Below are 25,204 nucleotides of genomic sequence, written 5' to 3'. Positions count from 1 at the left end.
GTCAAAGTATCAAATAATCAAATATAGCCCACTGCAGAGTAGCCACCTTGTGCTGAAACATATTAATGGATGCTAATTATCTATTAGCAATGCTGATAGGCCAAATTAGACTTAAAAAGCTGTGTTACCTTTATTATGAGGCTCAAATATGTTTTGCAGCTCCAGACAGATTTCTTTTTTTTTTCTTTTTTGGCAGAAAATGTCTTTTTTGATTGTTAAGGTTGCGGATCCCTGGTCTAGAACACTGAGGAAGCTCCAAGGAGAGTACATAGAATAATTATATATTTGTTGCAACTTTCAAGTATATCTCAAAGAATAAAATGTGTGTTCAACTAGAATATATCCTAAAAGAAATAAGACTCAAAGAAAACTGTTTTATCAGACAACTTCATAGCTTAGAATCCTGGTCTTAATGGTTCACGTTTGTGATTGTGGTTAGTTCTTTTCCATGAGAAGTTAACATTATTCCGTCTAGTCCCTGTATGGGGCTGCTGATACAGTTCATATATTTCCTTTGTCCCATATAGACTTCTTGAGCTCCATTCCCCAGATGGCCAACACACAGTGGTGCTGCGCTGTAAGGACGGCCCCACTGCCAACTCCTGGTTCACTGCCGTCCACACCAACATTGCCGCCCTGCTGCCTCACACCCTGGCTCACATCAACGCTTACCTAGGGGCCTCGTCTTCGTCCTCCACGCACCCCCATCTCAAACACATTGGCTGGTTGGCCGAACAGGTATATTCAGCTCTGTTTAGTTCAACAGCTGCATGCTATCTTATACAGGTGATAATCCTTTGCAGTTGCTCAGGGCTTATTGCTAATCTTTAAACATGAGATGCTTTGCAGCATCACAGAGCGGGATGAAGACAAGAATAACACTAATGGAATAACACCAAACATAATGATAATATAGCAAATAACTACATACTGTAAATAGACCTAAACTATGTAATCAAAGAACAAAGTCACAAAAGCAATGACACTAATTATTTTTGAAGATTCCAGTATGTCTATGTAAATTTAGTCTCAAGTTTCTTCTGGTTGTTTAATGCTAATTCCACAACTAATAAAAATAAGGCATTTCTGAAAATAGTGGTGAGTCTTCTTAAGTAATATAATCTAGCTCATTGTGTTGTGATGGGGCTACAACTGACATGCTGAACCTAGTCATGCCCCCAGCTTGGTCAAGAAATACTGTAGCTCCACATTAAAGATGTTTCTAAAACCACATTGACGTTTCTGTTTCTACACTTTGATAACAAAGATACAAAGTTTAAAATTAAAATTAAATTAAATTGCAATTCAAAGAAATGCTTTGCTGAAGTCATGAATTATGATGCCATTAAATTGTAAAATTCAATACATGTCAAGGTAATATATATTCTGGGGCACTGGCCAAGATAATCACACTGTAAAGTATTTTTTATCAGCACGTTTTGATGGTATTGTGGGAACACAGTGCGTTATCAGGTCAGATAAACATATACTTGAAACACGAGTTGCTCTCAAAAGGAAATGGTATCAGTGCTTTTTCAGTGTAGTATGTTACAGTACCTGTTTCAGTGCTCCTAAATCACTGCACGCACATAGATCTCAAGCATATACACTGGCATTTCTGCTCCGCAGCAGCACACAGGAAGAGCGTGTTTTCTTGAATTAGCTTTAGTCCTAAATTTAAACACATCCATTGAAAAGTGAACTAGGGCTGTTCTCAATTCACATCCAGGAAAATGCTCTTACTGTGAATAATATCTTTTCACCTTGATGAAGTGTTCATTCAAGGTCATGTTGAATGTATGGATGCCTGGCTGTGTTTATCTTGACCCAGCTCAAACAGGAAACAGTCTAATGCAAGTTTCCATTGCATTACACTGTTTCCTGTAGAGCCCACCTACTCACCACGGTTGCACTCACAAACACACTGTCTGGTTTTATGTCATTGCTTTTCATTGTAATTCCACCAACACTCCAGTCACCCAGCCGTGACTCAGACAAATACACACCGCCCTATTTTTACCACAATGCTCTCAAAATTCAGGTCAGACTGTCAGGGTGAGCTACTTAACTCCTCTGCAGCTGTACATTGTCACACTCAATTTTCCATGTACACTGTTAAACTGAAGTGCTACACTTGTGCCGTGTACAAGTTTACCGTGTAGTGTACCTCACTAAACTACATCACAATCACTTTTATCTGTAAGACCAATTTTCTATACTTGTACCTGTCCAACTACATCACAGTACCTGTATCTTGTCAAACTGCATCACTACACACACCCAAACAACTGTTTTTACACTGTTAAACTATATTACTACATCATTACAACTCTACACAGTCAAAGTACATTTCTGTACCTGTACCCCAAACCCTGTAGTAGTTAGTATGCATCACTATACTTGTACCCCATCAAACTTCATCACTATACCTGTACCCCATAGAAATTAACACCTCATCAAACTACATCAGTATACCTGTACCCCATAGTAATTCATACCCCATTAAACTATGTCACGATACCTGTACCCCATAGTAATTCATACCCCAATAAACTACATCACTATACCTGTACGTAAGGGATAATGTATAATGAGCCGGTGAATACTGGGAAAATAACTCCCGACCGGCTCATTATACATTATCCCTCTTATTACACAGCTAATTATCAGTTAAATAAATAATGTTGTCTGTCTCCGCGAAGTGCATTAAAACCGACAAGGATTCGACAACTTTTGGTGAAAGTTTTGTACTCACCCAGGCTTAGTGGACTGAACCGAGGCGTAAAACTCACGTAAAATGTCATTAAGCATGACTGCTGAGTGTGTATTCAAATCCGTGATCTTTTGTTTTTGGCAGAGAAAGTCCATCAGTAGCCTATAGTAGTAGTAGTAGTAGTAGTACAGTACAGTACAGTACAGTATAGTACAGTAGCCCATTTTGTTGTCTTTTTTGTATTTATCTCATCTTTCTCCTCCTCTATCACTTGAAGCTCTTCAGGTGTCAGTTCCTTGTGCCGTTTTTCGCTTGATTTTTTTCTTTCCTTCTCCATTTCTTTTTCTTCAGTGGTATCCCATTCCTCAAAATCCTTGTAGCTACTCTCCAAATAAGTTAAAAGAAATGTTAAAATCAGCCATTTCTGTTTGTTTTTTCCCTCGGAAGTTGTTTGACAGCTGCAGTGTTGCAGGGCAGCGTCCCTAGCAACACTGGGCTACATAGCAACTGTGATGACCGTTGCTACTAGCAACGGGCATTACACAGTAATATCAGACCACTGAATGCCGCGACTGACCAATCAGAATACAGCATTTAATAGAGCTGTGTAATAACCCGTAGTAATTCATACCTGATCAAACTACGTCAATATACCTGTACCCCATAGTTATGCACACCCCATCAAACTACATCACTATACCTGTACCCCATAGTAAGTCATACCCCATCAAACTACGTCAATATACCTGTACCCCATAGTAATTCATACCCCATCAAACTACAACACTATACCTGTACCCCATAGTAAGTCATACCCCATCAAACTACGTCAATATACCTGTACCCCATAGTAATTCATACCCCATCAAACTACGTCAATATACCTGTACCCCATAGTAATTCTTACCCCATCAAACTACAACACTATACCTGTACCCCATAGTAAGTCATACCCCATCAAACTACGTTATGATACCTGTACCCCATAGTAATTCATACCCCATCAAACTACAACACTATACCTGTACCCCATAGTAATTCATCCCCCATCAAACTACATCACTATATCTGTACCCCATAGTAATTCATACCCCATCAAACTACATCACTATACCTGTACCCCATAGTTATTCACACCCCATCAAACTACATCACTATACCTGTACCCCATAGTAATTCATACCCCATCAAACTATGTCATGATACCTGTACCCCATAGTAATTCATACCCCATCAAACTACATCACTATATCTGTACCCCATAGTAAGTCACACCCCATCAAACTATATCATGATACCTGTACCCCATAGTAATTCATACCCCATCAAACTACATCACTATAGCTGTACCCCATAGTAAGTCATACCCCATCAAACTACGTCATGATACCTGTACCCCATAGTAATTCATACCCCATCAAACTACGTCATGATACCTGTACCCCATAGTAATTCATACCCCATCAAACTACGTCATGATACCTGTACCCCATAGTTATTCACACCCCATCAAACTATATCATGATACCTGTACCCCATAGTTATTCACACCCCATCAAACTATATCACTATACCTGTACCCCATAGTAATTCATACCCCATCAAACTACGTCATGATACCTGTACCCCATAGTAATTCATACCCCATCAAACTACATCACTATAGCTGTACCCCATAGTAAGTCATACCCCATCAAACTACGTCATGATACCTGTACCCCATAGTTATTCACACCCCATCAAACTACGTCATGATACCTGTACCCCATAGTAATTCATACCCCATCAAACTACATCATTATATCTGTACCCCATAGTAAGTCATACCCCATCAAACTACGTCATGACACCTGTACCCCATAGTAATTCATACCCCATCAAACTACATCACTATATCTGTACCCCATAGTTATTCACACCCCATCAAACTACATCACTATACCTGTACCCCATAGTAATTCATACCCCATCAAACTACGTCATGATACCTGTACCCCATAGTAATTCATACCCCATCAAACTACATCACTATAGCTGTACCCCATAGTAAGTCATACCCCATCAAACTACGTCATGATACCTGTACCCCATAGTAATTCATACCCCATCAAACTACATCACTATATCTGTACCCCATAGTTATTCACACCCCATCAAACTACATCACTATATCTGTACCCATACCCCGTAATGGTTTGTACTATGTCACACTGCATCATGATGCCTGTAGTAACTACATCACTATACCTGTACCCCTTCAAACTACACTACAATAACCATACCTCATACCCTGTAGTCATTTATACCCCATTAAACTACGTTCATCACCATACTTTTAACTCATTAAACTACACCACTATACCTGTACACTGCCAAACTACATCATTAAAATTGTCTCTATTCAGTAATGTGATATTTTACACATGAACTGAATAGTTAGATCTATATGCCATATGTAAGTTAATTATAGACTTGGAGAACACATCTGCTTAATTTTTTAACATACACAGGCTTACCTATAATAAAAACACACCCTTTTCATGAGATCAGAGAATGACTCTGATGCAAGGTGACTAATGGTAGGAGAAAGTGGATATATTGCTGCCTTTTGCAGTAAACTGATGGAATTACTGTAAATTACTGAACAAAACATGAAGTAAAAATGTAATTTAGAGATTTACTTTGTTTTGATGTATCAGTTTAACTTATTAGTACTGACATCTCCCTCTGACTTTCTTCTGTAGGTCCAGCTGGAAGGTGGACGGCAGCAGTACAAGCCAGTGGTCATGGCACTGACCGAGAAGGACATCCTGCTATTTGAATCAGTGCCGTGGAGCAGAGAGTCCTGGTCCATGCCTCTGCTCACACACCCGCTGCTAGCCACAAGGTAAAGACATCAGACAGCAAGTGCACTCAGCTAAAGCCAGAACGTTCAATCCTACCTGACTGGTCTGCTTTAGGTCTATCAGGAAACACATACATATGTCATGCTATGGGTCAAATGAAAGTCACAAGTAGAAATGACTCATTTACAGATTTAACTTTTGCTAAGAACAGTTCACTGTCATCATACCTGTGAAATTAGTTTATCATTTCTTTACGGTACATATATATATATTTATGTTAATATGCATTTGGGTGGGACATTTTTTTGTTGATTCTCTGCAAGATGTCAGTAAATATTCAAGAGCATATCAGCTGACTGTCAAAAGGGGAAAAAGGTTTCAAAAGGTTAAGCTGTGTTTCAGTTCAGTACTTTCCATTTATTGTCACTGTACGTTTAACAAAGTGTAATTTATGGTAAGTACCTGGAAGTTTACAGTTGGTCACATTAAAATGAAAGTGAAGTAAAGTTTTGTTAGGACAGTGGTGACCTGTTCAGTGTAGTTCAGTTTTGTTGCAGTGTAAATGTGAATTCTGGGGGGAAACAACTTTTACAGCTGGCAAACCCCACCCGTAAAACACGACTCAAATTTCAACACTCAGTTCATTTCACTTAGGAAATTACACCAGCCAGACCAGTCGATGTTGTGGGTTAGCAACTTCAGAGACCAGGACTCCTTGCCAACTTTAATAAACAGCTTAAGAGGAGCTAAGCAATTTCAATTAGGAGTCTCACCAATGCAGATTATCTATGCGGGTGGTCTTTGAGAATGTTAAACGTGTCTGTATTTTCATTTGTCTCTCCCTCCAGACTGGTTCATTCCGGCAGCGCCCGGGGTTCTCCCGCCCAGGGTTCAGACCTGGTGTTCGCCACTCGGACGGGCACAGGGCGGGGCATCGAGTCCCACATCTTCCGAGTGGAGACCCACTGGGATCTGTCTTCATGGACGCGAGCCCTCGTGCAGGGGGCACATGCTGCCGCTGAGCTCATTAAAGAGGTCTCCATTGGTGAGTGTGGGTGTGTGTGCAATAGGTGATCAGTCTGTAAGAGTTTAAAGTTCAGTCAGTCCCTGTGGGCTTGTAGACATCCAAATAGTCTTAAGGCTGAAACAAGCTTCAAGGCAAACATATGTTTACATCACATTTACATGTGATATTAACTCTACTGAGGTACAATTTGAGGGACTTATGCATAATAAGTACTTATACTTTTAATAGTTTTGGTACTTTAAAAAAAAAAAAAAAAAAAGTATTTGACTTAAAATCGAGTATTTGTGGTGTCACTACTTTTACCTAAAATGGCTATAATCAGTATTTATTTATATATTTTCTGTCATGTTTTATGTAATATTTATACATAATGTAAATGATACTGCTCTTTGTGATGAACCCTAAAAGAATTATTAGAAACTCTACAGTTTACTTCATCTTACCAGAGGGTTTTAGCATCTGTCACCTCATTGTTTTGGTTTTTTATTCTGAAACTTCTTGGTTCACTCTAACCACTCTCATCGGCACAGTTTCAAGCAGTAGCAGGCAGCTGTTTCTAGCAAAAAAGCTGAGATAAACCCACTGAAAACTACCTGCCCAGCACCAAACAGCAGACAGACAAACTAGTTGGCGAACATATTTCGATCAGGAGTTGGTGGAGACCAAAAACAGAGCTAAAAGGGGAGTGAATATTAGACACAAACATGCCTCTAAGTGAATGCTAATATAGCTTTGTATCTGCTGAATGTGTAAAAATTAAATTGGCAGCTGTTTGCTGTTTATTTATTTATTTTAACCACTTTCTGAAGGTGTGGATAAAGGGTGTTGATGTTATTTTTTCCACCACTGATCACATCTAACCAGACATTCAACCAACCAACCAACAGCCCACTATCTTTAACTGGAAGGAAAGCCTGTGAGCCAAAATTATATATATATATATATATATATATATATATATATATATTTATATATATATTTATATATATATATCGCCACAATAACTGTCTTCAAGGTAAATGTTGATAATGCTTATTGATTTAAATGTAAGGTCACCCCAGGCATTTTTTTCTTGTCCACAGGAAACACTTCATTATAAACTGCAATACAATACAACACCACAGGCTACAACCTCAAACAATGCCAGAGTGGACTGAGCACCACAGGGGTGCTCGGCTCATGTATACAAGTTTTGATGAACGTGCTTGTTTTATATTCAGTGTATGTGGTTTGTGTCGGTGCAGACAGGTTGGCAGCAGGATGGCAGAGTGAGTAAGCAGACCTTTAACCAGAGGATGTGGGTTCATCTTTGTGCATGAAATCATCATTCTATTAAGTGAATAACGAGAGGAAGTTACCTTTCTAGAGAAATTATACCTCATGTAATGCTTGTACATGAGTTTTTTTTCCAGGGAAGCACAGATAAAATATTTCTATGTACATACATAGGCCTTTAAATGCAAAAGTACTTTGACTTTGACAGGAAGCTCCTGAAAGCAACTGGCACACTCACAGTGTGCTGTAGCTCAGAGAGAGCAGCTCTGCAGGAAAAGCAGAAGTGGGAGCCAGCAGAGGGGAATGTTTCCACTCTGTGCTGAACAATAGTTGGCTGCAGGAACAGCACTGGAAAGAATCAGCCTTTTTTTTTTTCCTTTTTCGTCTTCCCTGTCCTTCTACAGTTGTGCAGGAACATTAAAGCCAAGTCAAGTTACAGCAATACACATGCTTTCAGATCAAATGACGACACAGCTTAAACTGCACGGTGCAGGATTTTTATATGAAAGATGCACTTGTCTTTGGGCTGCAGCAGAGAGGAGCAGATTCTGTAAATTAACTTTGTCTAAGTTATTATTCAGGTGACAGAAAGCATCACTGCTGGGACCAAAGAAAGCGTCCCATGCAGTTATTTAAACATGCAGTACACATTATACTCACCCACTGGTACATTTCTCACCCTGCCTCCCCCGCCATTCTGAAGCTCTCTTTTTTTCTCTTCCAGGTTGCACGTTGAACAGACAGGATGTTCGACTGACGCTGCACTATGAGAAGGGCTTCACTGTGACGAGGGAGCCGGCAGATCCAGCCGGGGGTGCTGTGCTGTTCAGATACCCCTACGAGAAGCTCAAAATGTCCGCCGATGACGGAATACGCAACCTCTACCTTGACTTTGGGGGTCCAGAGGGAGAAATGGTAAGTTAAGACAATGGGGAAAATAAGATTTACTGTAATATTTGATATGATGTCATGACTTTTCACCATTTTCTACTCCTGCTGGAGAGCAGGTGGATTACTCCATCATGTGACACATCATTGTAACTTTTATCGAACATTTTTAATTAGTTGTTTAGTCTAAAATAATATAGATGGGTTTTTTTAAGTGATTTGGAAACATCTAAATTATTCTGATGACACAGGTTTTTGTTGGTAGAAAAAAATACTTCAAGTCAAACTTTGTTCAGTCTGTGTGTTGCTTTAAGCTCGTTCATTGTAATGTGAGATTTTTCTGGGGGGGCAGAGTGTCTTTTTTGATAATACCATTTGGGGGCACCAAAGTCACCATTTTGAAATGTTGAAGGGGAGCTCCAACTATGTGACACATGGATCCGCAGAGATGTGCATGTAAATACAGCTATGTGACTTTTGGGTGACGGCCAGAGACGGTATGTAATACCTAGATTTACACAGTCTCTGGTTGTCAGAAAGAATGAAACTCATATATAAAGACATCTGTCAGAGACTTTCCGCAGTCGAAGTGATGTGACATTGCCTTGTATTTTATGAACCATGAACCAGTCTGTTCATGTTTTTTATATAAACATTTGTAATCAACAACACTACCCAAAAAAGAAAACCAAAAACAATATCAATATCACCATTAGTGTGCACAACAATCCCAGTCTTCATTTCTGTACCTTGTAAAAATTACTTCTTTGTACGTCTTTTTAAACTGTCAATATGGCGGCAAGGATAACAAAGAAAGGGGATTGTCCTGCAACAAGTGTGGCTTCTTGTTTTAGCCTAGCTGTTGTGCCAAAAATGCATTTTGCTCTCTGCTGCTGCTATGTGATTTTGTTAGGGACTTGCCCCGACCAGCCAGTTAGGAGGAGTGGGGAATCAAAAGTCAACGAATGCATGAAACAGTCAATAACATGGGTTTTTAACAATTGTGAGTCACTGCAAATACAAGAGGACCTGGAACATACAATCATAAATGTGCACACAAAATATGGGGCAGATTGGTTCAGTAGTTTATGAAATTAACTGTGGACAGACAGATACACACAAAGTGACTGTACACATAATTTAGGAACTCAAATGAAGTGTTTACTGTAGTAATGTGATCTGCATAATATACTGTTAATAATCTGCATTTCAGTAGATGCAAGGAGGTTATAGAAATCAGAGTTTGACCCTTTTTTACATTCTAATATCTCTCTTTTCCTGTTCCATCTACTCTGCTGTTTCTTTCCTTCCTCACTTCCTCCCTCTATCCTCCAGGTATTTGACCTCCACTCCGGTCCAAAGCCAGTGGTGTTTGTCCTCCACTCCTTCCTGTCAGCCAAGCTCACTCGTATGGGCCTCCTGACGTGAAACAACCAACAGCAGCAGTGTGGACCAGAGGACGTGCCCAGGCACAGCGAGGAGGGGGGAGACGCTCCCAAAATGCTGATACCGGGGGTTGATTCTTTATTTTAATTTTTTTTTCCAATTCCTCCATTCACAGCTGAAGCTGCAGGGAAGATTTAACCCACGAGTTGTATTGTCGATTGTCTAGAAATCGTGCCTTCTCTTCCAAACTTTTCCTTGCAGTTATTTGAATTGCGAGGTCAGGTAAAAAGAAGTGGCACTTTGCTTGAAGTCATAAGGTGTGATGAGACAGTCACAACGTGCAAAAAATAGCTATTAACAATCTCATAACATTCCATGTGATAATGTATTAAATTTAATTATCTGATATGTTAAAAAAAAATAAAAAAGTTAAGATGCTGTGATGTGCTTATGAGTTTCCATTACCAGTGCACTTCAAGCAAAGTGTTGCTAAAATATATTATGGAAAGGAAGGATTTTTAGACAACTAATACACAGCCAAGCACAGACTGGTAAATGCTCCCTGTTTTTACTCTATGCCTATCATTCCGTGACAGCCTTCCAATGTACTTTGGGCTATTTTTAATGTATTTGTTTGTGTCTGTGTAGACGTGTGAGTGAATGACGCTGTTTTAGAGTCAGAGTGCAGTTAACTAAACAGAGATTATGTGAATGAAGAAAGGTCTGTGTGTGTGTGTGTGTGTGTGTGTGTGTGTGTGTGTCTATACTACACGCTTCTGTTGGCTTGATAGTGTGCCTGCTGTCTGACAGACCCACCTTTTAGCACATTATCCCAAACTACTGTTGTAATCAGGATTGCCAACTGTGCCTTTTTACATGTAGTCAGAGACACTCTTTGTAATGTTTCCTTTTTTTAAATTTCACACAATAAGAGAATTTCAAGCTTTCAACATGTGCAAGCAATAGTATTACTCTTATAGTGTAAACCATGTTACTTTGTTTTTATGGCGTTTGTTTTTTTAAGTGTATACTCAATGATAGCATGACTTCCTGACATTGACCTCTGTATCAGACGATGATATACAACATGTGTTACCTCCCCTTCTTTACCTACACTACCACGTTGTCTCCGTCTCACTGTCGCCATCATCTCATTCCACTTTCCTTGAGATTACTGGTCTCTTGTTACCATTCCTACAGCAGCGTTTCTCTGGCTAAGGACTGTTTCACAGGCTCATGTCAAGGTGGGCCACCACATGACAGAAGTACCATTGTATTTTCGTAATCCGAACTACAGTGGTCAAACACATCTCACCTCCTCTGAACCCCTGCAGAAGGGAAGTTACTGTACACTTTATGTCCTTTAGCTTATTGTGGTCCTTTCCTTCCGTTTTTGTCTCAAGTTCAAGAAAATGATCTTAACTCCAGGTCAATGACTGGCTTTCTTTTTGGAGCTCTCAGTTACATATAATGGTCTCACTTGTCATATAGATGACTCAGCTGTAATTACGTGACCGAAGCCTAGAACTTAAAGGTTGTGCGTATGGCATGCAGATCACTAATATAGCAGCAAACCACTATTTACTATGTAAAGATATAGTGGAGTAAAGACATTGTGAGCAGAGAACAAAGTTATGCTCCCTCTGTGTGTGGTGTTATCTGAGCTTCTCTGTGGTTTGTTGTGGTAAGCTGGCCCGTGCATGTGTGTGTCCCACTGTATAGCTCATCGCCATCACTTTGCACTGCGTTCATAGGGCGGTTACTGCTGATATCAGGAGTTAGTTAGCAGCCACCTCCCAGTTCCCCCTGGTTAACACTGTTAGCTCTGTCAGCACTGTTGCTGTTATTTAGCACTGTTTACAGAGTTAGCATCATTAGCTGCTAGCCACTGGCTCAGCCACCTCCATTTTGGGAACCATGTCCAGACAGTTCATACGCTCTGAATTTAGCATGGAGTTCCTTTAACTCACGTTGTAGTAGATTGGGGGAGATGGTCTCTGCTATCACACGTGAATGACTCCTTGACCTTTCTCCAGCCGTCCACTAACATTGATGAGATTTTGCCCATTTCCTATTCAGTGCTTTTGGTCTGGACTAGTTTTTATCAAACGTCTTAGATCATTATTATTATTATTTACACTAACAACAGAGCCAACTGAGGTCAAGTGTGAGGTCACTTGACAACAAGTGAGCAAACTCCATCCACTGATGAAGACCGTGAGGTGCAGTTAAAAGCTCTGGAAAAAAGTTAGTAAATGGACCTAGAGTTAAGGTTATTTGTTAAACTACCGTTTCCAAGCTCAAGAATAAACATTTACGCTCTTATGAAACTTTATTTTTAAAGTTTCTACCAATAGTAAATGCCACAAAACAGACATTTATTTATCTATATTACGTACCACTTATGGTACAGTACCCCTATATTAGTTCATTTTTTAAATTGTTACTAAAATTGAGGTGGGTTGAAGTTATCTAACTAAACTCAATACAATCTTCTCTTCAGTTCTTCTGTTCAGTCCGGTGCCTGTGTTATGTTTGTGTATTTGCAGATCCATTTTATATTAACAAAACAGATTTTTGGGTTTACAAATCTTTTTTTGTATTTTGTATGTATGAATTACACATTAACACAGATTGTTGATCTGAACTGAACACAAATAATACCGAGGCAAATCTATTTCCATATTGTGTTAAGACCTTATCGTTTATAAATTCAGCATGACTGTAATTAACATTTTCATAACTCTCTGCTGGATCATGGTACAAGTTGCTAAAGCAGCCCTTCCCTTCAGTAGAGCCTCTGTGTTCTTTTGGGTTTCAAACAATGTCCCATTGTGTCCACTGACCGTGCAACATAGGAGAACAAGATATCCCCTCTGTCCTTGGATAAGGAACACAGTCACCACTCTGAATGACCTTTATTCTATTTTGGATGCTGATGTCCTTGTGATGGTTTAAACAACTTTTTGGGGGGCTTTTTTATGTAAGCTAACTAGTTGTTGTAGCTTATAGTTCTTTTTCAAGCTATAGTCAGTAGGTGAGGCAGACTTTACTTCCCCTAAACTATTATCTGCATGTGGGAGGTTTGAGTTATTAACCACACTTTTAATTTTATGTCAATCGTGTTCCTCTAACTCACTGCACAGATCTGATTGTCTTAAGTTGGTCAACCTTCAACGAGCTACAGGCCGTCCCTCTTCGAGCTTGATGCACTAACCTAACAAACCCCTTTAAATCTGTGAATGTACACCTCCCCTCCTCTTCCAGGTGATTATTTTTCATCCTTTTCTCTATATGTTCTGAAATCGTGGCTATCCTGTCTATGCAAAGCAATGCTTCAAAGAAGGGGTTTTTGAAACCAAAGGTAATATCTGTGGCAGCTTGCGTCCAACACAATCATTGAACTGAAAAGTCACAACAGGATAAAGTGCTGCTGCAACAACCTGTCATATGCAAAGTATTTTAGACTTCCTTCCAAGATACAGTATACAATGTATGATAGCAATGTAATAATCCCAAATGTAAATACCTACCAATAAAACCGTTACAAATTACATAGATTGATGTGTTGTTTGTTGTGGAAATTTACATGTAGGCTGTAATAAAGACCATATTCTAATTTCATTTTACGTTTTGACTGTTTTTCTCGGTGTTTAGGTCCACACGTGTTTCAATGTATCTATTTCCTGTCTTATTGTGAGCATCTTTTTCAATTATGGGAGTACGACTGCTATGGCACCAAAATGGCCGCTAGGTGGAGCCAGCAGCAGCTTCCTTTGTCACGTTGTTGGATTTATCACCACACAATTCTCTGTCATTGAACAACAGGGTTATTACTATCAGTAGAGCTGTTTAGTATAACAAGGGTCTCTGTATATGACTTATTACGTTCAGATGATCATTTGATTTTTTTTTTTAGAAACTTTAATAATACTCTTTTTAACAAAAGGTTATCACCAAATCTGCAAAGCAATTCCAAATCCTTTACGTCTTATGATACAAAATAACGTTGCAGTTTTCTCGGATTTCTCTTCCTCTGGTGATGTTAATTTGTTGGATCAAAAATCTGTCAACAAAATGATGAGCATAGTTTTTACACAAACACTCGGAGGGAGTTGAACTCATGCTCTGTATTAGGTAATATAGAGGTCCCTTTAAGGAAAATGTCCTTTTTATTTCATCTACCATGCCATGTTGCTCCTTAAGCTAAAGAAACCTACATTAAAACTGTCAGCATTATACCCTGTTAATTATTTTCTTCACATAAGATTTAAATTTGAAGTAGACACTTTGTTCCTCAGAAGATAAAACCATTTACCTTTTTTTAAATGTCCATATGTAAATTTGTTTATGTCTGGTCATAAAAAAAGGATAATAAACCGTCATTTAAATGTCATTTTGTTGTTAAAGACAACGTGGATGCAAACATTTCATAACTGTTAATCTTGGAATTATTTTGGGTAAATATTGTATTCATAATTGTAAGTGGAAAGGGTGTGCCCCCTCTTTCACTGTGGTTACAAATTACTTTGCCCATTAACGTTATTTCAAATCGCTAAAATATATGGACAAATTGAAGAGTAAAGCTAAAAGCTGTGTTAATGTGTAATTAATGTCTCTTACCCTGCCTTTTGTGCTCCTTATTTGTTTACCTGATTGTCTCTCCTTTTTATTTTTGTTGCATTTTCGTTAAAATTCATTTTTCTCTTTTAATTTTCAAAATAATACCTCTTTTACCTCTGTTGTTAATTTCTGTATTTGTGTTGTAGCACAATGTACCTTCGTACATATTTTCCCAGACTTATTTCGTATAATTTTGTGTTTAAGAAAACGGGAAAAATCGAAAAAAAAACAAAATTAATTTTAATAGCGATAAAATATTGTTTAAGCTGTTCAATGTGTATATTCTGTCATTTTGCAGACATAAGCTTGTAATAATTATATTTTTAAAGTGTCAACCGGAAGTTGTCTTTGTGTCAGCTAGCTTGTGGTTGGTAGTCGCAGCGTTGTTGCTGTGGTTTGTTGGGTCGAAGCAGAGCTGTCATATCAGCTAGCTAGCTAACGCATTAGCTACTGTTTTGTCATGTCAAGAACAGCCTACCCCCTCGCAACACAGGGCTGCTAGCGACTTCGTTTTTTAACATATCCACCTTCTGGTAGGGTCAGAGGATAGAAATCTGGGAGGAGAGCGCAAGACTGAGATGAAATGACAACGTCAACATTACAGGTAGGCTAATAGTTGCTAGCTACCGTTAGCTTGCTACAACTGCATATAACTCGGCTTAGCTCATACAGCTGCTTGAATGCAAGCTAACGTGCTAGCAGAACAGCTGACGCTAAAGCCTGCTAATGTTGTGAGCAAGCCAGTTTAGGTAACTGAGCCCGCAAACAGTCTATTAGTACTTTGTCTTGGATATAAGATTAGCCTTAGCAAGAGCTAACGTTACTGCACTAGCTAACTACTTGCTGTATAACAATAATATTAACTAATACTGATGTAGGTTGTGCATTTGTGGATTGCTCACTAACGTTAAAGCTCTGCTGGATGATGTTTATAACGTTAGCAACCGTTCTCTCAGCGTTAGTCGGGCTATAGCCCCTCCTCACTGACAGCTATAAAGAAAGAAAAAAACATTATAACATAACGGAACATTTTATTTTTTGTGCTTTAATTGCCCTGAGAAGTAACCAGTGGATTTTGTTGTATATCACATAAACTATCAGGATCCCATTGTGTAACATGTTATGCTAGTTGTATAACTTTGGCTTTGTTTTGGTTGAAGCTTCAGTGTTGACATGTGCAGGCTGATGTGAGGATGACTAATGTGCACATTCCCTGCCCAATTCATCTATGCCTACATCTGCCCTCTGACTGAGTCTCTCTGCATCTGTTGCAGAAAGCGATTGATCTTGTGACCAAAGCCACAGAGGAAGACAAGGCAAAGAATTATGAGGAGGCCTTGCGACTGTACCAGCATGCTGTGGAATATTTCCTACATGCCATCAAATGTGAGTGCTGCAGCCTGATAGGTAGTTGAAATTAGTTTAACATTAGTGGGTTTTTCTCACATTGTTGTTTGGAACTCTGTCTTTCTCATAGATGAGGCCCACAGCGACAAGGCGAAGGAGAGTATACGAGCGAAGTGTATGCAGTACCTCGACAGAGCGGAGAAACTCAAAGACTATCTGAAAAATAAAGACAAACAGGGCAAGAAGCCTGTCAAGGAGGCACAGAGCAATGACAAGTATGCTGTCTGTCTTTTGCGCTCTCAAAACATATGTTCAATTCTGTGGGCTTTACTGTGTTTGTGTCAACCTCTGTGTTTGTGTCTGGTGTAGGAGTGATAGTGACAGTGAGGGTGAAAACCCAGAGAAGAAGAAACTACAGGAGCAACTTATGGGTGAGTTCATGTGCATGGGGGGTAAATAGTTAGATAGTTAATAGATAATTTTGTATAGCTCAATAACACCACACTCTGATCAAATGTTACCTTGCATAATTCTTATTTTTATCAGTAGTAGTCTTAGGTTCAGTGGAGTTATATGGTCTTTTTTGTGTAATGGCTACAGGTGCACAATCACCTTTGGAGTGTTTCTGCCATCTGCATTGTCAGTCTTAATCATGCTCTGCCTGCGTTTCCAGGTGCCATCGTAATGGAGAAGCCCAATGTCAGGTGGAATGACGTGGCTGGACTGGAGGGAGCAAAGGAAGCTCTTAAGGAAGCTGTCATCCTGCCCATCAAATTTCCTCACCTCTTTACAGGTACAGTAGGATATTCCCACTCCAATTCTGTTTACACCCATTAACTATCATACACTGAAATCAAATATGCTGATCAAAAATTTAAATGCAGGCCTTTTTTTAAAAAAAAAAAAAAAAAAGATCTAAGACATTTTAATGCACTCGAGAGATTTTTTTTCTCAAATTTTGGTGGCAGATTTGTTAAAATCTGTGTACTTCTTATTTTCCAAGATAAGCCTCAGAACTGTAGATCACATGTAGCCACACCAGCTCAGGACCTCCACATCCAGTATCTTTACCTGTAAATTGTCTGAGACCAGCCAAGTGACAGCTGCTGCAACAAATGGTTTGCACAATCAGAAGATTTAATGCACAAACTGTCAGAAACTGTCTCACGGACGCTCATCTGCATGCTTGTTGTTGTCACTAGGGTCTTGACCCGACCACTTTATTATTGTAACCCGCTTGTGCAGTTGTGAGGCTGGTCGGATGTACTGCCCAATTCAAGGGAACAACACTTGAGACGTTTTATAGTAGCGAAATGAGCATTCAGTTCAAAGGCAACAGCTCTGGTGGACATTCCTGCAGTCAACATGGCAATGGCATGCACCCTCAAGACTTTTGATTTCTGTGGCATTGTGTTTTGTGTTCAAACTGCACATTTTAGAGTGACCTTTTATTGTGACCATCCCAAGGCACACCTGTGCAGTAATGATGCTTTTTAATCTGCATCTTGATATGTCACACCTGTCTGGTGGATGGATTATGGATGGATGGAAAATAGAAGTGCTTACTGACATGATTTTAACAAATTGGCGACAAAAATGTGAGAGAACTGTATCTGATTTTTAAGTTGATGAAAAAAGTCTTGGATCTGTAACCCAAACCTGTGAAAATGGGAGCAAAAAGAGAAGTGCTGCATTTAAATTTTTGTTCAGTGTAGTTTCAAATATTTTTCCTTAGTAAATTTTTTAGATGTGCTTGGAGCCAAAAATATACATTATCCATTGTTGTATAATAATGTGATGATGATGGGTGTGCACAGAGCTAAAACGCTTGATCAACAGATTATTTGGCAACAATTTTGGTATTCAGTTAATCATTTATGAAGCCAAAACTGCCCAAACTCTCTCAGATTCTCGCCCCTGGTCTGTCATAACAGTCTGAATTGATCAGAGGATGACATGTGTCTAACATCGCTTCTGGTCTTTGCGTTCTCAGGCAAGCGGACTCCATGGAGAGGCATCCTGCTGTTCGGTCCTCCGGGAACAGGAAAGTCGTACCTGGCTAAGGCCGTGGCCACCGAGGCCAATAACTCCACCTTCTTCTCTGTCTCCTCCTCAGACCTCATGTCCAAGTGGCTGGGAGAGAGTGAGAAGTACGTCTCTTCCTCAGGGGTGGTTGCTGTCTGAAGTTGTACTCTACACAGGGAAAGACATATTTGTTGTAGTACAGAAATATAGCAGAATGTGTTTTTAACTTCTTTTCTATGTTGATTTTATCAGGTGTTTTCAGCCTAATTAGAGTGAAAATCTGACTCTTCATCCTGTCAACAATGCGTGAACAATCTAAATGTTAAGGGTAACGTAGGTATTTTTCAGCCTGGATCCTATTTTCCCATGTTTTTGTGTCTAAGTGACAAAGAGGATCAGTTCTTGAAATTGGTCTAGTATTGAGCGAGACCACTGCAGCTGTCAGCTGTTAAACAGGCTGCAGTGTAACCACTCAGGGCATTTGTGCACTGTCAATTTATGTCCACTAAAAGTGCTTGTTGTTGTTACTGACATGCTCAGATTATTATTCAGAATATCTGACACCACTATGGGAAGAATACCCATAAAGTTAGACCTTTATGTTTTACCAGAAACAGCCTCAAAATTGCTATCCCCAAACTCACCAGACTCCATTTAAATACAACCTTTCCTGTGTGTACTGATTTTTGAAACTGTTTAAACACATTGCCTTAACAGAATATAGGATGCTTACAACTCGTAGTAAATCCATTTCAGCCCAGACTGGCAGTTCTCTCTGTTTTTGTCAGGGACGCTCTTCACCTCTGCTGCTTGCATTCACTAATTCCTTCAGTATTGCTGTCCGAGTGTCTCTCTCAGTCTCGCTTCCACCATCTCTCCCTGTGTCTCCCAGGCTGGTGAAGAACTTATTTGACCTGGCTCGCCAGCACAAACCCTCTATCATCTTCATCGATGAGGTGGACTCGCTGTGTGGCTCCAGGAACGAAAATGAGAGCGAGGCCGCGCGCCGTATCAAGACAGAGTTCTTGGTCCAGATGCAGGGTGAGCCGAATGAGATGAGGATAAAGATCAATAGGAAACTACAGACATCTTAAAAATGCAAATACATAACCCTGCATGGACACTGAGAGAAGCAGAAAGTGCTCATATTGAGCTGACTGAAGATCTCTGATTTTGTAGGTGTGGGAAACAACAACGATGGTATCTTGGTGCTGGGAGCCACCAACATCCCCTGGGTGCTAGACGCTGCCATCCGCAGAAGGTCAGAGGTCACTACAGTACTCCTGGGTTGAATGTGTGTTTGTCTCGTCCTGACTGTGTCTTATTATTATTCAAATGACCAATTATTTGACCTAAATTCATCCCCGTGAGTCAGAGGAGACATTTCACTGTTGCTGTACATTATGTATAAAGGTTATGATTTAAGGCAACTGGAGCATGGTCGTTGTCTCTGAGATGAATAGAAGTTATTGTAGTGGTGTATAGTTAAACTTAAGTCTTCACATCTTAGCAGCACGTTGTCCATTTCCATCATTTTCCTTTTAAATTCCCAAAAGACCTAAAGTCACTGATAAGTTGCATTGGAAGGCGGTTTTCAGCTGTCTTTGCATGACAACTGAAATACACTACCATTATTATTTCGGTCACTTTCCAACTTATAAAACACAAATGTACTGATAGATAGACAATGAATAAACATGAAGTTAATGCCTTTTTTAGCATTATAAAACAAAACAAAACAGGACCGAAAAGGTGTAGGCTGAAGCCTTAGTTTATTACACCTACCCTTCTAACATTCATTATTTTTATCAGCTCCATTTAAATTATACAGAGCAATAAGAAACTGATGGAACTAAGTATATATACAGTATATAGGCTTATTGTCTGCCCAATTATCCAAACACATTTTATGTATACTTTGGTGTTCATAGTTCAGTTTTATATTTGTTAATCATCTTGGTAAATAACAGCAGGGTGCCTGTAGGTCCTTTAAAAGTCTTACAATGCCTAAATTTAATGAGACTAAGGAAGTAGGGAGTGCTGCACTGGATTGAGCTGTTTAGTTAGTTATAAAAAAAAAAGCAGGTGCTCTTCTAGGATAGGGCAATAGTCTCATAAAGATAAAGACTGGCATGGATAAACCAACACGTTTTAACATACATATCTGCAGTGCTTGAATAAGAAAGATGATTTGTTTAAAAGTCAGTCTTAGCTTTGGTTAAAATAATACAGAAAAGGTCTTGAAAGGCATTAAATTTAAGTGTCTGAAACCTGTAGACACCCTGTAATAGTAAAAGTAAGTAGATGGTAGCATTGTCAGTTGATTGCGTCAGATGAAATGCAAGGTGCATGAAATAAGCCAAATGTGAATAAATCTGTAGATTCACTGAACCCATTCAGAAAGCGAGATAACCTCCTGACACTATGGCTTTATGCACATCAGGGGTAATCCAAAATATGACAGTTGTATTATTTTTATCAATGTTGCTGCTTCACTTAACACAATTGTAGAATACTGTCCTGTGTTTTTATATTCTGTCCTCTTTTATAGTGTCAGTTTCAGCTCCAGGCAGCTTTCAGAAGCTCTTTAGAGTCTTACATGTGAGCGATACCTGCGAGCATTTCTGTCCTGTATGACTTGAACAGCTGGTGATTGTGCGATTGAATGGCTCTTGTCCTCTTTTGTGTGTCAGATTTGAAAAGCGTATCTACATCCCTCTGCCGGAGGAGCCAGCTCGGGCCCAGATGTTTCGTCTTCATCTGGGGAACACGCCGCACAGCCTGAGCGAGGCCGACCTGCGGCAGCTTGCCCACAAAACAGACGGTTACTCTGGCGCTGACATCAGCATTATTGTCCGGGACGCTCTCATGCAGCCTGTTAGGAAGGTCCAGTCTGCCACCCACTTCAAAAAGGTGACGTGAATAGAAATCCATAGAAACACGTTAAATCTTCAAAGCTCAGTCAAATATTTGTTATGGTTAATAATTCTTTCATTACTATTCAACGTTTTTTCTTATCCTCCTGCAGGTTCGCGGCCCATCCCGAAGCAACAACCAGGTGATGGTGGACGACCTCTTGACTCCTTGTTCCCCTGGCGACCCTGCAGCCATAGAGATGACCTGGATGGATGTGCCTAGTGATAAGCTACTGGAGCCCATAGTCTGCATGGTGAGATACACATATATTAATGACAACACAGAAATGATCAGTGCTGGAGCTCGTCGTTTCAGATCTCCATAGTAACAACTACACAAGATCTAAAACTGAACAGGCGCTTCAACATTTTTGAATGGACACCCTGTCAATATTCCTACCTTACCTCAGAAAAAATAACATAATGTATATGTGCAAGTTAATTCATTCTCACAAAACAATTGTCACATATACACCCACACTAATTAAAACTGTGAGTAAACACACAACAAGAAGAGAATAAGGAGCAACAGAAGCCCAGATTGTATCTGTGTGCTGTGCTTTAAGTAGGCTAGAATAAGTATGGGAAACAAATGGATTACATTTGTGTTCTTATGACTCTAGATGGATTGTAAGGAATAAATCCAAATGACTCACAGCACTGTGTAACTGCTGAAAGCAATGTTGTTTCTGCTGCCAGCGTTACAGTAAATTAGATGATTAATCTTTTGGAATTGAATTGTTTTAAGGAAACAAATGAATGCTTCAAAAGGTCTGTTTGACAGAAATGGCATGTCTATATTTTATTTATGTGATAGAAATTGATTTGTAAATATTTGAAGTCTAAATAAATGCTATAGCATTTTCAGAAAGTCACATCTTTTTCACCGGAGCTGCAGTGATGGAATAAGAGTGGAAAGGCTGCAGCTAGAATCAGCCAGTCCTGTGTGGAATAAAATGTATTAGTCACAGTTAAAGGGTAGCTTTGATAATTTTCACCCTGGACCCTATTTTTTCATGTTTGTGTGTCCATGTGACAAATGGGAACAACAGTTGAAATTGGTCCAGCATTGAGTGAGATCGCTGCAGTCGGCAGCAGCTCAACCATCTGCCAATTAAACTCACAGGCATTTGTGCACCATCCATTCACATCCACAAAGAGTGCTTTTTTTTACCCACCAACAGGCTCAGATTATTATTTTAAGTATCTGACAACCTGTAGAAAGGATCCTAACAAAGGTGGACCTCTTGTGAAAGAGTAAGATCCTTTTTGTTTAACCAGAAAGATCCCTAAAATCACCATTGCCAAACCCACCAGACTTCATTTAAGTAAACAGTAATTTTAGCGTGTATAGAAACAGCATATTTTTACAGCTAAGTGGGTGAATTAAGGGGTTATTTCAAACAAACCAGAGTGGGTGATTGTTGGAACAGTGGAAAGTTTGACCGAGAGGGCGTTTGTGAATTTTATTTTGCTTCTGTCAACTTTGAATGAAGTGCGTTTTACGAGGGTAAAATTACTGTTTATGTAAATGGAGTCTGGTGGGTTTGACGATCTTTAACAACCTCTGTTGGTATCCTTTCCATGATGTTGCCAGACACTTACAAAACCAGTCAAAGCCTGTCAGTGGCAAAATTGAGGATTATATTGCTTAGTACTGGACCAATTTAAAATATTGTTGTTCCCATTAGTCACTTAGACACAAAGACATGGGAAAATAGGGTCCAGGTTGAAATTATGAATGAGTTTACCCTTTAATATGCCACTTTATTTTCAGTTACATTATTAAGCAGCTTGTTATTAGAAACGCAGTAACCCGTCTATGAGTCTAGTGTCTGGAGAATTGAGTATAAAAACAATGTCAACCAAAAGTGACATGTATCTCCTGTCCTGTTGCAGTCGGACATGCTGCGCTCTCTGTCCACCACCCGTCCCACAGTCAACACTGAAGATCTCCTGAAGGTTAAGAAGTTCACAGAGGACTTTGGGATGGAGGGCTGAGAGACAGAGTCCTGCCCCACCTCTCCCCGGTCCACGAGAAGGGTCAAACTGTTCCCACCAACACTCATCACCCCCCCATGCCCCAACTGCTGTACCATCCTGTAGGCTTTCATCTCTCAGCTGAGCGCTTGGTTCACTGCCTCTCATGGATTTGAAAGAAGAGACTGGTCTGTTGGAACAAAAAAATGAAAGGGGTGGGAAATCTTGTATTTCTTACCTCTAATCATCCAGGCCAGAATTTTTGAATCCTTGGAGGAAGTTGACTAAATGCTATAGTAGAAAATCTTGGTGTGATTTGGTAGTTGGACAATAGAACCCATGTCTTACCCTCATTTCAGATGTTCAGTTACAAAGCAGCCGCTACAGTGTATTCACCACAAGAACTCTTCACCTAACCTGCATTTATGCGAGGAAAGCTGCATTTGAAGCCAAATGCATTGAGTTTGTCCCTCTCTGAGCCGATTCTCCCTGACTGAAGGACTGTACATTTTGTTGCCATCGTGCACTTTGCTTTGGATCGCAATGAAGGACAGTAACGCTTAAAGGAGAAACAAAAGAAAAAGATAGTACTCCTGCCAGGCATGCGAGTGTGTGAATGCATCTAAGTGTTTTTATGAAACTTGTGTGTCTTAATGTATTTGTCTATATGTTGGGAGCCCTGTTGTTTTTTTGTTTTTTGTTTTTTTGATGAAGAGTTAATTGATCATCACTGCCTCAGTGTCCCTCTACAGCTCTGTGTGTGTCTGCATCAGGCCTGTGCCTCTGTGCCAGCAGAAGTCTGAGTGAGGCTTTCATGTTCCATATTTACATTACAAGAGATGTGCTTGATTGAGAGTCCCAACACCTCATTCCCTCAGTCCAAAATCTTTTAAAAGTTTTTTAAACTCTGTGGTAATCTCACCACAAGGTTCATTTACTAGCTATTCTGGAGCTTTCAGACTGTCAGGTGAGCTTCCTCAACGGATGTTCACTTGTGGTATTGTTAAATTTACTTTAACAGCTTCTCATTCACGTCGGCTTAAAATTTGAGGTTGAAATTTCATACTTGACCCTGGAAACAACATTTAGAAGCTGTTGTGGGGCTTTTGATTATCTCACATGATCTTCAACACCACAGCTTTTAAGCCAGCATTGATGAGAGGTCCAGGAAATGCTCAGAGGAGATTCTGGGCAAACTATCTGCTGATGAAGATCACGTGACACGATCGAAAGCTCAGACTGTTTTCTGAAATGCTACTTCCAACTTCAAGGATGAACTTTAAACCTCAACTCCAGCTGCTCTGTTTAAATCAACTCAAATTAGTTTCTGCACTGCATTTCCCAGAATACACTTGTCTGAATGTGAGGTCTGCCCTGGATTTTCTTTTATAGAAGTTTGTGTTGCAGTTTGTTTCTTTCTTTTTCCTCCCATGTAAGAGAATCAATCAAGCACACCTCTTTAAATCTGCACATTTTGATTTTGTCTTGTTTGCCCTGTCATAAATTGTCCTGCAGTGTTACAGAACACTATTTACACAACCTGTTCGATCACATCTGACATGTGACTTGACTAACTATAATAGACGTACAGAACATTTACACTTGAAGTATTTATTTTGTTGATGTTTCATGAAGGAGCTCCAGTGAAAATCTTGTTTTGTTTTTTTCTTTTGGGAGGCAAATGTACACACAAAGTTCAAATCTGAGGCAATCACCACCATATTGTTTCATTACTGTCTGTTCAGGGCTGGCTTTCCTTCTCCTGCTTAAATAGTATAGTGTCCTGTTGTCAGTAAGGAAAGCGAGCCCTGCTGGCTATCGAGAAGCAGGACCACACAGTTAGTCAGTTTTAAATAATCTTTTAAATCTGCTATTGGATGTTTGTTCTGTACCAACTCTCTGACCTCTCACTATCGCACCAGAACCACAGGCTTGTCTGCTAACTCAGTGATGGGACTTCTTGTGATAGCTCAGTGCTAGTATTGCTGTGTGTTTGTGGAGGTACATACTGGTTCAGTGGGAGGTCAGTTATTAACGTCCCTGTAAGGGGACCCAACCTGCCGCTGGCCATGTAACCATTACTACTAATTTAACCTGCATTAATAAAAACTGACATTTCAAATGAACAAAGGCACTGTTGCTGGTTTGACAGTTTTATTATGTTTAATAGCTGATGGTA

The 25,204-nt window shown here is 39.6% G+C and overlaps 2 protein-coding genes across 2 annotated transcripts in view; both read left to right on the top strand.

Moving 5' to 3' along the window:
- sntb2 (syntrophin, beta 2) overlaps nucleotides 1-13,759 on the top strand; it is a 36,986-nt gene extending 23,227 nt beyond the window's left edge. The window contains exons 3-7 of the mRNA XM_049573722.1: nucleotides 528-738; nucleotides 5,458-5,600; nucleotides 6,408-6,604; nucleotides 8,586-8,776; nucleotides 10,085-13,759. Coding sequence (XP_049429679.1) covers nucleotides 528-738; nucleotides 5,458-5,600; nucleotides 6,408-6,604; nucleotides 8,586-8,776; nucleotides 10,085-10,177 — 835 coding nt within the window. The 3' untranslated portion in view covers nucleotides 10,178-13,759. The remainder of the gene's footprint in view (nucleotides 1-527; nucleotides 739-5,457; nucleotides 5,601-6,407; nucleotides 6,605-8,585; nucleotides 8,777-10,084) is intronic.
- Nucleotides 13,760-15,121: 1,362 nt separating this feature from the next.
- On the top strand, nucleotides 15,122-25,159 carry vps4a (vacuolar protein sorting 4 homolog A). Its single transcript, XM_049573734.1, has 11 exons — nucleotides 15,122-15,362; nucleotides 16,033-16,144; nucleotides 16,236-16,380; nucleotides 16,475-16,536; nucleotides 16,779-16,898; nucleotides 18,099-18,255; nucleotides 19,023-19,171; nucleotides 19,310-19,391; nucleotides 20,824-21,043; nucleotides 21,159-21,299; nucleotides 22,945-25,159. Exons 1-11 carry the CDS (start codon nucleotides 15,342-15,344, stop codon nucleotides 23,044-23,046), a joined length of 1,311 nt encoding a protein of 436 aa, XP_049429691.1. The 5' UTR covers nucleotides 15,122-15,341; the 3' UTR covers nucleotides 23,047-25,159.
- The last annotated feature ends 45 nt before the right edge of the window (nucleotides 25,160-25,204 follow it).

The sequence above is a fragment of the Epinephelus fuscoguttatus genome, linkage group LG4 (genome assembly GCF_011397635.1).
Source record: "Epinephelus fuscoguttatus linkage group LG4, E.fuscoguttatus.final_Chr_v1".
In the NCBI taxonomy this organism is placed as follows: Eukaryota; Metazoa; Chordata; class Actinopteri; order Perciformes; family Serranidae; genus Epinephelus; species Epinephelus fuscoguttatus.
Note: the sequence above shows the minus strand (reverse complement) of the source record. Positions and strands in the feature narration are given on the sequence as shown.

Coding starts and splice junctions, on each gene's coding strand:
- vps4a (XM_049573734.1), top strand. CDS start 15,342: ATGACAACGTCAACATTACAG. Junction 16,899..18,098: donor ATTTCCTCACCTCTTTACAG/GTACAGTAGGAT, acceptor TTGCGTTCTCAG/GCAAGCGGACTCCATGGAGA. Junction 21,044..21,158: donor CTGCCACCCACTTCAAAAAG/GTGACGTGAATA, acceptor ATCCTCCTGCAG/GTTCGCGGCCCATCCCGAAG.